Here is a 14991-nt window from a genome sequence, read left to right as displayed (position 1 = left end):
AGACAAAAATATGACTTTGAGGCCAATTGGTCAAATACTTTGAGAAAATACCGAGAGATGGAGCTACTTGAGTTCTAGGAAATTTTTGTTTTTATTTGAAAATTTTCACTTTCGGTTAGATTTTAATTTGATTTTCATCTTGTGTTATTAGTGTTTCAGTTGATTACAATTTAACCTTGACTATTAGATAATTGTCTACAATTAACTCTAGTTGTTTAACCATCATCATGGCTTTAGTGACAGCTAAGAATCTAGAAAATCTGGTAAGTGATTAAATCTATTTGCTTATGTAACTTAACCTGATGTGTGAATCATTTTAATTGTTACTTTTTATTTTATTTTTTTTTTCATCAATAGAATTTTAAATTTTTTCAACTTCGTAAATTGGCCGTTACTGATAATCTTGATACTAATGTTATCAATAATCTTGCCATATCTCACACTCACCAAGTCATTTTTGCCGCTTACGGAAATGGTTAGTTAATTGTTTCTGTCTTATTGTGTCTCATGAGGTTCACACAATTTATATCTTGTAGCCAATGTGTTCCTATTATTGGGTTAATAATTTTCTATATTTTTGATTCTTTTTACTTTATTTTTTGTCTTCCATTTTATTTACCATTTTAGCCTTCAAAGTGATTAGAATTTCAACTTTACTGGATTACGAATGGGATAAGAAGGTGGTTGATACAATCGTTAACTCTTATCCAGCCCTTGAGATCAAATTACCTTATAAACCATCCCTACTCTCTGTGAGTGGAGGAACCAATAGTACACTCCTTGTATTTGGCCAAAATTCATCCAACAATTTATCTGGAGATATTTTTGATATTCCAACTCTTCTCTCTGGTAATCCTAATCCCATTTCACGGTTAGAATTTCCTCCAACAATCTCATTAAATGTTTATATTCAATCGGTTGCTTGGCATCCCGATTTCGCTGAGACCCTATTCGCAGCTACCACAAGTAATGGAGCCTTGGTTACAATTGGAATTGACCAGCAAACTAAAGGTGTTCAACTTTTGGCCCATTACTCTGATTCTTTTAAATTTACCTGTGCTAGTTGGAGTCCTAAAGGGAAACAAATTGTTGTCGGTGGTGATAATGGTCAATTAACACAATTTAAACATTCTAACGGTAAAGGTTTTCAAAAGGCTAAAGTTATTCCCTCACCTTTGCCAAACCATAAGATTGTCAATGTTAATTGGGTTCATAGTGCTTTATTTCAAGTGGCCTATGTTCACAATAGCGCAACCAATAGTCCAGATACCAGGGTGATATTTGTTCATGCACCTCCGAAAGCAGTTCCCGAATATCATGATTATGGTTATGTTTGTATGGAAACAGGTAAACAATATGAGGGACCCGATAAAATAAGGATAACCTTTTCTGAGATTGGAAATATCCTCCTATGCCTTTCATCACTTTCCAATGAAGTTTCCGTTATTGGTTGTGATACACCAGTTAATGCCTCACCAACCACATGGCAACAATGGATGCTTGATGATTCATCTAGAATTGAATTATCAGGTTCCGATGGATCTGATGCTTATCCTGTTGGTATTGCTTGGTTCAAAGGACCAACCAAAGTATTCAAAATAAATGAATCTATTAGTTTAGGTGGTCCAGGTTGGCCTTTAATTGTTGTCCTCACATCAGCTGGTCTACTCTGTCCTTATTATGCTTGTCATCTTCAAGGAAAATTTCAAATTCCCGATTGTCCTCCATGCCAACCACTTCCTATCAGTGTTCCAGGTCCAACTCGAGTTAATCGTCCAGATATTCAAACGACTGGACAGCAGCATCAGCAGCAACAACAACAACAACAAGTTACTGGTCAAGCTGGTGTAACAAAGAGCCAAGCTCAAACTTTTCCTGGTCAACAATCACAACCTTCAGTTGATGCTTCGTTTACTTTTTCACTTCCAAAGACTGGTCAAGAAAAACCAAAGCCTCAAACTACCGTTACTGTTGCAGCAACGGTTCAAGCTCCGAGTCAACAGCAACAGCAAGTATCCCAACAACAGGCTCAGCATCAACAACAATTAGCTGAAATCCAAGCAGCTCAACAAGCTCAGCAACTCCAACAGCAACAGCAGCAGCAACAACAACAAGCTCCTTCCAAGCCAATCATTAGTGAAGAAGAATTAAGAAAAAAGGAACTTGAAGTTTTGGAAGAAACATTTTCCATGGCCATTAATGAAGAAATCTTGGAATTTACCAAGACCCTACAAAACGCTAAGAATAATTTCTCGAAAGCATTAAATTTACAAATCGGTAAACCTGATGAATTGGCAATTCTCCAATCGGAAACAGCAAGTTTATTTGAACTCTTGAAAACTTCATCAGATACATTTAAAAGTCTCGATTTAAACATGTTAAATGGATACATATTGGAAACCTGGGCCATGGTACAAGAAGCCCAAACTCGATTAGAAAAAGAATCAGATCCAATTTATACAATGATGGCCAATAGACGATCCATTGATCCAATTACCGCGCGAAAGATGAGAGAGATTAAAAAAATCGCCCACGAAATTGAAATGCATCTTGAAGATTTGAATAACATGTTGGACAGAGAATGGGAAGATTACACCGCTCAAATGAATGTAAAGAAACTTCCAACCGGATTATCATCCATAGACATGATTTACCACACCCTGTCAACCCATCATAAGACAATTGAAATGTTGAAGAAAAATCTCTCCAAATATGATGTTTATTTGGAATCAATTGAATTGGAAGAATCTGGTTCAGTCTCTCCAAGAAGAAAAGAGATTCAGGATATTATAAACTCCCTTAGAAGCTCTTCCATCCAAGACGATAATAGTATTCTAAGTGATATTAGTCGCCATAAATCAATGATTAAAATACCAACCATAACAAAGGAAAAGAAAGAGAAACTTTTGGAATTTTTTGAACAACGAAACTCAGTTCCTATTAGAAGAGCCATTTTACCAAGCGATTTGAAATCTTCTAAAATGGTTTCAGCGGTTGTTAAAGCACAGGAGCGATTAAAACAGATTCGAGAAAAATCACAAATAATATCAGATAATATTCCAGTTAAATCATGGACCAATGTGACCTCAGGCCAATCTAAACCAGTTGATTTAAATACAACTATTCAACCAAATCAAGTTACACCAACAAAATCATCTGATCAAGATAAATCATTATTTTATTCAACTGCAATCGGTGATATGTCAATAAATGATACATCAAGATATCAATCACCAGTTAAGAATCTTAACTTTTTATCGCCAATCACCACGAAAACTGATCCAAGATTAGCGTCTAAATCACAACAAATTGGTGATAAATCAATTTTCAAAGAACCAGAACCAGCTGATAAATCAACGCCATTCGCATCTAAAACTGATCCTAAAGACGATAGTTTTTCCCTTTCCTTTGCTTCAACCACTCTGGGTAACATTGCCTCACCCACTCCGTCCTCTTCAACCTTTCTCTTTGGCCAATCATCGGTAAAACCGACCGAAAAAGGATTCGCTTCGACCTTTGCTACCGCGACAAAGGACATTTCAATTATATCAAAAGATAAAGATACTCCAAGTACCATAAGCAAGGAAAACGTTCAACCCAAAGTTGAAACTAAACCGGTAACAAGTTCAGTCTCTTCAACCTCTGTGGCCTCAACTATTACTTCAGCATCATCAGCGGTCTCCTCACCTAAACCAGCGACCGCTTTTCCCGCCTTCACATTCACTTCTCAGTCAAACACTTCAACGGCTTCAACCGCTCCTGCATTTTCATTTAGACCCACTGCAGCTACTACTTCAGTCGCAGCCTCACCAAGCGCTGCCAATATCAGCATTTCCTCGACTGCATCTACAGTCCCAATCTCTAAATCAAACAATTCAAATGCACCCTTCTCATTTTCGACTGCCAGTGGCTTTTCTATGTCAACCACCGCAAATGCTTCGAGTCTCTTTGGATCTCCAACACCTTCTGCCGCTCAATCGGCAAACGATACGAAAACTTCAATTTCCACATCACTTTTTTCAACTGAAAAACCATCAAGCACCACTGGCTTCAGTTTCGGTGATGCAACGCCTTCAGCTGCCCCAAGTTTCAGCTTCGGTGGTACTTTAGGTCCGTCTACAGTCTCATCAACGTCAACTTCCGCTTCCACTGTTACGTCAACTACTGTATCTTTAGCTTCGGTAGCTACAACCACAACAAACGCAAGTACCACAACAGCATCAACCGTCAGTTCATCGTCAACAACCACCACAATTACACCGGTACCTGGTAAACCTTTTGATTTTGGTACATCAACTGGTCAAGTTTCATCTGCAAACTCAATTACCTCAACTCAAACAGCTACTCCACCGGTCTTTTCATTGGGAGTTAAATCTGAACCAAATGTCGGCATTAGTGCGACATCGTCTTCCACTACCGTTATTAGTCCTGCTGGTGAATCCGTTGCTTCAACCGCTACCACCGTTACTCCTGTTTTTACCTCAGTAGCAAGTTCATCAGCGCCGTTAAATCTAACCTCCGGCTCATCTATATTCTCAACCTCAGCTACTTCACTTTCCTCTTCCACCACCACCATTACCGCTGTTTCACCTTCTAATTCCGTGTTTGGCCTTGGAGCTTCTACAAATGCTCAGCAACAAGTCGCAGTTACAACACCAACTTCACCGTCATTGTTTGGCGGTCCTCAGAATACAACCGCTTTTTTCACTCCCACAACTCCAACTTCATTTACCTCACAAGTCAAAGCTAATGAACCAGTGCCCGCTTTCAATTTCAACACAGCCCTTGCAAACTTGGGAGGACAGCCAAGTCAAAACAGTACACCAAGTAATCCATTTGGATCAGGTATCGGTGGTCAATCGCCACAAGTTGGCCTCTTTTCACCTAAGCCATCAGCCCAACCATTTGGTTCGCCCTCCTCCATGTCAGCTTCTTTCGCCTCTCAAGGACCCGGTGTCGCTCAAACAGGATTCGGTTCATTCTCTAATCAAAATCAACCTCGATTCGGTGCTCAGCCAACCTTTGGAGGAGCACCGGCTTTTGGAGCCCAACCAACTTTCGGAGGATCTCCAACATTTGGTTCAGGCCTTCCATTTGGTAAAACAGCTCAAAGTGCGACCTTAGGTTTCGGTCAATCCGCTGTCACTCCCGCTGCGGCTGCTGCTCCTTCTCAACCAGTGGTTCAACCAACAGCAACAGCATCTCCTTTCGGAGGGTAAGTACATATTTCCTTTTAAATCAAAGTAATTGTAACTTTCGGTACTTTCGTTTATGACCATGTGAAAATCTTAATTATTTTCTCTCTCTCTTTCTAATTTGGATTCAATAGATTTGCTAATTCGAATGCACCTTCATTCGGTGCCTTGGCATCTCAACAAGCACCGACCTTCGGCCAATTAGCGACCCAACAACCTCCAATCCAACAACAGCAGCAACAACAACAATCAACAGGTTCAATCTTTGGTGGATTCGGTGGTCAACCCGCTGCCCTCTCAACATCTCCATCTATTTTTGGCAATTCCTTTCCATCAGCTCCATCATTTGGTTCACCACAATTTTCCCAACGACGTCAATAATCAATCCAATCAACAAAAGAGAAACCAAAATGATTCAAATGAACAAGAAAATCTATCGAGTCAATTGTATTTACCAAACAAATTATTTTAATTAAATTTTTTCTATCACATTGATTTATTGAAAACAATTGACAATCCAATCAAAATTTCTTATAATAATTATCCCAAACAAACAATTGACTTGAAAAAAAAGGTAACAAGTTAAATTAGTTGACCAACAGAAATGATAATCAACAACAATTAACCATAAATTTTATTAAGAATTTTAATAGAAAATGTAAACAAATCAATTGGATGGAAATTGTTTTAAAAAGTTTGGACTTTCAATCAATGTATTACTATTATTTACCATGTTACCTCGTACCATCTTTATATTTGCATAGAAGTTGGACATCAACACCTCAACCACAATGGCATCTTATTGTCTCCGTAGGAATAATCATTGTTTCGACCTTGCTGAACATTTTGAGAAAATGTTCAAGGATGAAAGCATGGTTGATGAGACTTTATCCTGTGGTGATGGGATTATCAAGGCCCATAAGATGATCCTCTCAGTTTGTTCATCGTACTTCAAAAACATCTTTGTCAAATTTAATAACCCTTATCAATATCCTATTGTAATTATTAAGGATATGCCCTTTGAAGATCTGAGAGCAATTATTGAATTTATTTATCGAGGTGAAGTTACTGTTGCCCACAATAATTTGAAATCAGTGCTGCGAAGTGCAGAGGCTCTCAAAGTGAAAGGTTTAAGTGATGCTCGTCGGCAAATGGAAGGTGAGAAGTCAATGAGAAGAAAGAAAAGAAAACGGAGACGAAAATCTCGAAAGATGGGTCATGGTGATTCCAGTAAAACAGGAGAAATGGACGATGAAAATGGTGAACGTAATACAGGTTCAACTGATCGATCGGGAGCCGATAAGGGTAAAGATGAAAATACCACGGAAGATGATGATGCTACCGATTATTCAGAGGAAGACGATGACGATGATGAAACAGAGAAAGAAGATGATAATACTACAACAAGTATAATAATCACCGAAAGGGAATCTACTAATGCAGAAGGCGAAATTGAACCAGCTCGTCTTTTAGAACAGTCAATGATCACTGGTGATCAGGATAGAGCCAATAGTGAGGCGTCTAGATTTCAGGCTCCAATGATGCCACACCATAGACAAACACACCAACAACAGCAACAACTTTCATCGAGTATAAATCAAGCTATGAGAGGTCACTTTGGTGAAAGTAGTGGCCTATTAGCAGCAATGAACGTATCTCATTCAGCATCCTTGCCAAACAGTCAATCGCAATTAAATTCATCCCATAGCCATGTTCCTTCCTATGAAGCCAGTTCCCTATCGATACCTGGTCCAAGTACCATTTCACCAATTACACCTCGTCCTATTCATCATGGTCAAGAGCATAACTCTGGTTCATCACAAGTGAAATCAAGTGAATCATTCCAAGTGTTTCGCTTGGAAGGATAATTTTAATCGTCATCGACGCATTGCCCATAGTGAACTTAACTGTAAATAACATTTCATTTAGTCTTATTTACCCTTTTTACCTTTTATACCATAATTCACCTTGACCATCGCCATCACCACCACCACTACTATCACCATCCACCAATCTCATTCTTATTTGTTCCCTCTTCCTACATCTACCTCCTTCCCTTTCTCCTTCTCCACCACCACCACCACCACCACCTCCCTCTACCTCCCCCGAATACTTTCAATCTTACCTTCTTCCAAAGAGTATAGTGACTATACTCTTGTCAATTTTAAAAGAAAATGTAAACAAATCAATTGGATAGAAATTGTTTTAAAAAGTTTGGACTTTCAATCAATGAGTGGACATAAAGTTTCAAAGTTATGATTTGTTTTAATTGTTGATCATCATCTTAATTGTTAAGACATTAATCATCAATGGGTGATAGACCCTGAGGCTATTATCAAAATAAGCTACACTTTTTCTGATCGATTTTAATTGTCGTCATTTGATAATTTAATTATCACAATGGTGTGATTTAAATGAGCAGTGATGAAAAATTTATTTACCGAGCAAATTAACTAATCAATTGGCTCTAATTGCTTTGTTTGCACTAGATAAGGGCAGATATTCACTGATGAAGGTGAAAATGCCCTCTGGGCTAAAGACAATCAAATTAGAGACAAAACTAATTGTCTTTCATTGGAAAGTCAATTCGATCCGAATCAGCACTTAATCATATCATCAGAAATCTTACCATTAGGACAATTATTTTCCAATTAGAATTGCTTCTAAATCAATCAACAGAAATACTTTTTCTCAATCAAGTGATTAATGATTAACCTTTTCCGTTGAATATTTTGTTAATGGATCAATAATTAGGTAATAATTTCAACAGAGAATCTCAATGAGCATGAGCCATTGAGAGATTCATTCATTTTTCGTGAAGTGTTTTCATCTCGCGAAAATTTAATTCTTCAATTGGATGATTAATTTAATGATCACTCGTTGAATTAAATCGCAACAGTTTTCTTCATAATCAGTGATTAATCTCAATTGGATCAATTTAAATTGGAATAGTTTAAATTTTCTGTTCACCTTTTCACCGAAAACAATTTTTATATATCCACTTATAGATCCAAGGATTAGGACCCATTGTCCTTTGTTCATTGAAGGATTATCCTGATACTATGGGTGCATCTTTTTTCTGTGTCGTTTTTTTCACCCTCATCTGGGGTGGGGTGGGTTGGTTTGCACCTCGATTCATTCCTCCCACCGTCGATAAGCCAATTATCCACATGCTCCTCGTAATGACTGCCGTTTGCTGCTATTCAATGTGGTTAATCACTTACATGGCTCAGATGAATCCGTTGATTGGTCCACAAGTTTCATCGGTAACTCAACATATTATGCAAAGGGAATGGTCTTAATTGCAATCAAATGCACACACAGAATTAGATTGTTGTTAACAAATTCCTCCCAATTAATTAATCCTCTCTCTCTGCGTGCCTGTGTGTGTCTCTCTCTCTCCACCATTTTGTTTGTGTACATACAGTTAATCATCAACCTTTAGTTTAATTAATCTCCACGAATCTCTGCTCATCTTCATCATTTGGCATCAATTTTAATTTCCCTCATCACAATTTACTAATTACTTATGGATTTATTATTTTTTCCTCACATCTAATTAGCCTCATGTTTAGTTGCTACTAATTAATTGTTCTCAATCAGTCATTATCCTTTTTTCTGTCTCATCATTTTCATTGTATTTAATTTGAATTTGGTTTGAACATCTTCAGCTGATTAATTGGTTGATCAGTTAATCAAAATATTGACAATTAACTGTCAATTCAAAATGATGTATATATAAACTTTAATCAACTCGAAAAATATTAAACAGAAAATATTAATATTATATTAGTTGTAATTCTAGAATTATTTTATTGTATTATTATTTTGTTTTGACAATAATTTACCATTGAGATAATTAACAAATTACAATTACAATTTTGTAAAAAGAGTTGAAAGAGTTAATTTAATTTGGAAATTTGATTAATCGATTGTTCAAATGTATGGAAATAAATTAATAATAATGATAGAAAAATGTTCATCTCAATCAGTGAATTGATTTGAGATCAAAATTAATTAGAAAACAAAGATTAACCTTAATCATTTTCTTTTGTTAATTAATCGAATCACGTTTTCATTGAGGTAGTTTTACTTTCTGATTGGAAGTAATTAGTGACTGATTGTTGGAAATTGTAGAAGGAGAGACAATTAACTGCGATGAATTTTTAGTAAACAAGGTTGTCGAATTTGATTTAAGTTCTAAAAGATCGACTCGTTTACTTCGAGTTGAATTTTCTGACCTTTCTAAAGCCGATGGAAGGAATCGTGAAAAAAGGCCACCATTACCACCGAAAATGGATGATCCCCCATTCCCAACCGCTCCACCAAGTCCACTTCGAGTACTTGAAACGGGCTGTTCTTCAACTTCGACCACAAGTGCACCATTGGGTCTAACGTATCGCCGACGGACAACAAGTGACTTACGAGTGGACGAAGTGGACGATGACCCATACCGATTAAAAAGCGGAACTCCAGGTAAGGTTGGCACGGGAATCGCCGGTTGAACGGGCTCGTCGTCCAGGTAATCGGGTTCACAGGAACAACACTCGTTACATGGACAACAACCCGATGGATTGAGTAGGCCAAACGGCTTATTGAACAGCGGCTGCTTATGATAAGATCGAGATCGACCCGTGACACTTGATTGTTGATGATTACCTGATGATGATGATGATGATGATTGGACTAATTGTACCCGTAAATAAATCCCAATCAACAGCAACAATTGGCAGTTCATCGTTAATTCAGTGTTAATTGTTAATTAGAATGTAACTGGCACCGGTTTAAACTAAAAACATTAAAAAAAAAAGTTGAACAATTTAACTTGATTAAAACACTTAATCAACTTTACACTTACAAGTGAAAATCACTAATGAAAAATTTAGTTGATTAAATTGTTTCAAATAATTTTAATTAAAGGAAATCACAAAAATCCAATTGATTCAATTTCATCACAATCAACAAAAAAAATCTCGTTCCAATTTGTGATTAATTAATTCCCGAAAAATTAAATAATATACAATAATTAATCATTCTCATTGTCTAGTTGAAACAATTTGATTAATTCAATTGTTCATTCATTACAATTATCATCCTATTTAATTTGTTACCTCATGGAAAATTAAAGAGTACAATTAACACTAATCACTTGATTGTAATAATTTTGCAATTGTTTACTAATTAAACTATTCATTGGTCACTCAAAAGTTAATCATTAACAATTAAAATGGTTTAACAGATTAACAGTTGAATTATCAAAATGAGTCTATGGAAACAATTAAAACTAATTGTTAAGTAATAAAACTTTTCCTCATTCAATTAACTTTCTCTTCCTGTCTGAAGATCAGTTACTGATTAATTGTTTCAACATTTTTCGTTAATGATAACGAAAAAATTGCCGTTAATTGTTATACAACAATTAAAAGGAAAATGTAATTTCTCTTATTAATCACCAGGAAAAGAAATGAATCAACAATTATAAAGGTGAAAGTGAAAGGTGAAATTTTATATCTACAATTTAACCTTGGATGAAAATTAATGGGTTAATTAATGATGATATAATGATTCGAGTTAACTAATTAAGTCAACTAGACATATAATACAGCTCACATTGAGAGGATTTGACATAATGTAACTTTAAAAGGGTTAATCCATTTTAGATTAATGTTAACCTAATGTTATGGTTTATGTTTTGCCAAAGTTTGAAAGGGTTTGATTTTTGATGATGATTACGTGATGATTACTTTTCCAACATCATCGATCCATTGCAATTTGTGAGGTATCCTTGTTTAAATTTACATAGAATTTCATGTTTCTTTTTGATTGTAATTAGTCAAAGTGATTTTTGAACGGCCAAAGTTTTGCTGGTTACTTGATTCCATTGTATATAAATTTAGGTGTTTGTATCGTGTTGATTAAGATTATATCATAATTATCATCAGTAGCAAACGAAATAACAATGGTTAAAATTTGTCAATTTGATTATCAATTAAGTTAACTCATAATCATTACATCAGGTAAACTGTTTGCTTAAATCCTCTGGTCTCTCTTGATTGTTTCCTTCTTGTCAAAGATTTAGTTTTTTTTTGTTATATGTTCAAAGTTGGAGTATTTCAATTTGATTGATTAAACTAGATTATGGATTAATTGAGTTGGATAATTAATCTTGAATGAGGTTAATTTTAAAATTGTTCAATTTGTCTAAGTTTTTGTCATCTCCTTCAAGCATCTCGTTTCCAAAATTTCATATGTTTAAAAGGGTAAATCCAATAGATTATTGTGTAAATCCGATGCTAATAATTTCAAATTATCAATGAAAGATGATGATGGATTTTGGTTACAATGTAATTTGTGCCTTTGGTGTTTACATTTGTATCTGCGTTCCTGACGTTTGGTTTGACAGTTAATTGACTTTTACCATTGAGACTTGATTTCTGATGTGGAGAGAGAGAGAGAGAAAGAGGAGAGACAGTGGGAGAGAGTAAAAGGTAGCCAGGAAAGAGAAATTTAGAGAGAAAAACTGTCAAATCACATACAAAGCAATTCTCACTTAATTACACCAATGGTTAAAAGGTGAATTTAAAAGTAATGCTTGGAATTAACGAGATAGGAAAAGAAGAAGAGGAAAGAAGTCACAAAGTGAAGTAAATTACGGTAATGAGGCGAAAAGCTATAAAACATGAAAAACGGGATTAGGAACGAGAAGGGTAAAAGGTAACGATGATGGTGATTAGGTGGATGTAGAAAAACATAAGACTGAATCATCGTTAACAATTAACACACAGAGAAAAAGGGTTATAGAGGGAGAGTGAGAGAAAAAAAGTTATGAGAATTAAAATATTGTGTTATATATATAAAATGAAAACGAAAGAGGTTGTGGTGTTAATTTGCACGGATTAGGATTAAGAATTTCTATTCGATAGAAATTCTGTTGCTGGTTGTTTATATCGTTTAAAGGTAACATTTCAAAAAGAAATGTATGTTGAGAAGCTTTTAGAATATATAAATATTTTTCTTTGCGATTTTCTTTTTTGGTTGCGAAATGTTAGAGAAAGGGAGAGAGCGATAAAGTTGAATCGAAACCAGAATTATTATTGAACAAAGATTCTAAAACTTCCTGGATTAAAGAATCATAGAATCAGCAGTAGATTAGAAATTAACGAAACTCGAAAACTTGAGTAGATTGTTCATTGACATGTTTAAGAATAAGCGATTGGTACCTGGATTTTAAATCAAATAGAAAAAAAGAGAGAAAATCAATTAGTTAATTTATGATACGTTATCTTGTTTTTTAAATTACTAATTTGATGAACTTACATCTCAGATGACCGATGGTAGTAATATCCTTCAATCAACTGAGTTTTCTTATTGAAGCAAATATAATAGAATCCGGCAAAACTGGCACCATTAATTTCTTTGATTGTGTGATCGGGTACGAGAAAATGCTCCTTCCATCTCATGAACATACAATCAAGATTTTCCAATTGATCATAATCAAAGTGATCAGAGTTGAAATTTTTAGCAAAATTTTCAGTAAAAGGTTGAAATTTGGACCAATGTTTCTTGTCAACTTCTTCATCGGCTTCCCATTTACGGGTAAGGAAAGGATATCGTCTAGAAATTATTTCTCCATGGAAGAAAGTTGTCATGGTTGGAAACTCTTCTGTTAAACCTGAACAACAACAACAACAAAGAAGAGAAAACAAGAATTAGTAATTATTATTATTAGAAGAAAAGTCTGAAAATTCAGATTAGAAAAGAGCAAGAGTGTATTGAGAATAGCAAATAATAGTAACAAGATTTAGATAATTTAATGAAGGAAAAGAAGGAGAGAAAGTAATCAGTTAAATCTTGACAAGCTAATTGAAGGTATTATCAGTGATTCTACTCAAAACAAAGAGAAAACCCTGAGAGAGAAAAAAGAAAGAAAGAAAAATGTTCAATTGTACATCTAAAAGGTTAGACTGATGGGAATCCTTTTCTTCAGAGAACTTCAGTAAATCTGTAAGAGCTACAATTCAATCAATGGATTAAAGAAAAAGAGAGAGAGAGAGAGAGAAAGATTAGTAAGAGAACATTAAATTGAAAAACTGTGATGATTCATTAAGATGCAATTTAAAAGCTAAAGATGAACATCTAAAAATATCTTTTTCCTTTACTCCTTAACTGATACTTTCAACACCTTTAGAGTTTAAAGATTTTTGAAGAAAAAAAAATTCTCGCTATTTGGATTAGGATTTAAGTAGCTAAACAACAACACCAACAACAGGTAATCTTGAGATATTTTTGGGATTAAGATTAACACTTTTGCATACCCATTATCTTAAGGTAACCACAAAGGTAGGAATTTGCTTTATCCACATGTTGTAATATAACTTCAACATCATATGAGTTTCCTTTTGATTTTTGATGGCCTGCAAATTTTGATCCATTGTAAAGAAGTGATTGATTAATACCCGACATCTGAGAATGGGCTAATAATGGTGGACCAATGAGATGAAATTTTTTAGATAAAGATGAAGATGATTTGTTAGAAGTAACATTTCCACCATTTTCTTGATTTGAATTAATGGTATCCGATGAATCTTCAATTGAGTCAAGAGACATGAATTTATTATCCTTTTCATCATCACAGTTTTCGGTAACTAAAATTCCATCGCTACTGGAACGGCGTCTTTTCTCTTCAGAACAACAAGCAGTTGATTCTACCATTGATTGACCGTTTGTACCAGAATAATTACCATGACCCAATGAAGAAGGTTCACCAGATCGATTATTTCCACCAACACCACCGACAAGACCACCAAGACCAAGAACAACACCAACTCTTATTGGAGGTGAATCTTCACGATCCAAATTAATGGTACTACCTGAATTAGAATGAGAACCACCTAAATCACATCTAACGGGCATCTCAGGCTTAACCGAAGATTCCCGGTCCGTGGTAGTCACAGTGGACACAAGATTGAGATGCACAGTGATTATGATGCCGGAACAGTGAGAGAGAGAGAGAGTCAAGAAAATAACAAAGAAAATAGAAGAAGATGATCAAGAGTTACAAATGAGAGAGAAGAAAATAAAATAGAAGGAGAAAAAAGGACGTCACAAGAGAAGAAGAGAGTAAGGGAAGAGTAGAAAGAGAGATAAAAAGAGATAAAAAGAGAGAGAGATAGAGAGAGAGAACAAAAAGAGAATAAAAAGGAAACCGTAGTAGAGATGAAAATGGTTTTTACGGTTAGAAGAAAAAGAGAACTTGATGGTCAATTAAAACTAATCACCAGGTGAAATTACACCGATTGTTGAACAATAATTGGAGATAAATTAGATCACATCACCAATTCAGTAAGAAATGAATGAATAATTATCCATTTACAGACAATAACAAACAGAATAAAATTCAAGACGAGAGTTAATCCAACTGCAGCTTAAATCAACATTTCTCTTTCTCTTCAAGAATTAGTGAGTAGACTCAGTGAAAAAAAAAGAAAGAGAAGACAAGGGAGAAAGGAAAGAAACACAGAGAAAAAAAGAAAGAAAGAAAGAGATGAAGACAAAAAGATCCAAAAGGCGAAATAAAAACTACGCTTTAAATGTAAAAGCGGCTTTAGAATTAAATGTAAAAGAGAAAACAATTTAAATTCTATTCTCTTCTTCACTTCTGGACTTGGGTCATTCCTTTTGTTTTCACCATTCGCTGATAATAATTTATCATAGAATTTGACAAATTAACACTAATTAACAATTCACTGGAGTTTACAGATAACAACAATTAATTAAATTACCCCAACAAGTGTTT

At 35.0% G+C, this 14991-nt stretch overlaps 3 protein-coding genes across 3 annotated transcripts; 2 read left to right on the top strand and 1 right to left on the bottom strand.

The window, feature by feature from the left end:
- The first annotated feature begins 103 nt into the window (after positions 1-103).
- On the top strand, positions 104-5704 carry LOC128389171 (nuclear pore complex protein Nup214-like). Its single transcript, XM_053348710.1, has 4 exons — positions 104-263; positions 358-475; positions 628-5215; positions 5330-5704. Exons 1-4 carry the CDS (start codon positions 228-230, stop codon positions 5574-5576), a joined length of 4989 nt encoding a protein of 1662 aa, XP_053204685.1. The 5' UTR covers positions 104-227; the 3' UTR covers positions 5577-5704.
- A 136-nt stretch (positions 5705-5840) lies between these two features.
- LOC128389176 (longitudinals lacking protein, isoforms H/M/V-like) lies at positions 5841-8330 on the top strand. The gene has a single exon (XM_053348716.1). The coding sequence runs from the start codon at positions 5987-5989 to the stop codon at positions 7061-7063; it is 1077 nt and encodes a 358-aa protein (XP_053204691.1). The 5' UTR covers positions 5841-5986; the 3' UTR covers positions 7064-8330.
- A 2350-nt stretch (positions 8331-10680) lies between these two features.
- LOC128389177 (glucose-induced degradation protein 4 homolog) lies at positions 10681-14763 on the bottom strand. The gene is made up of 3 exons (XM_053348717.1): positions 13511-14763; positions 12513-12867; positions 10681-12415 (listed from the first exon to the last, which is right to left on the bottom strand). Exons 1-3 carry the CDS (start codon positions 14106-14108, stop codon positions 12352-12354), a joined length of 1017 nt encoding a protein of 338 aa, XP_053204692.1. The 5' UTR covers positions 14109-14763; the 3' UTR covers positions 10681-12351.
- Between the last annotated feature and the right edge of the window lie 228 nt (positions 14764-14991).

The sequence above is a fragment of the Panonychus citri genome, unplaced genomic scaffold (assembly GCF_014898815.1).
Source record: "Panonychus citri isolate SS breed McGregor unplaced genomic scaffold, ASM1489881v1 Contig00105, whole genome shotgun sequence".
Lineage (NCBI taxonomy): Eukaryota > Metazoa > Arthropoda > Arachnida > Trombidiformes > Tetranychidae > Panonychus > Panonychus citri.
The sequence above is the reverse complement of the archived record's forward strand: the minus strand, read 5'-3'. Positions and strand labels throughout refer to the sequence as shown.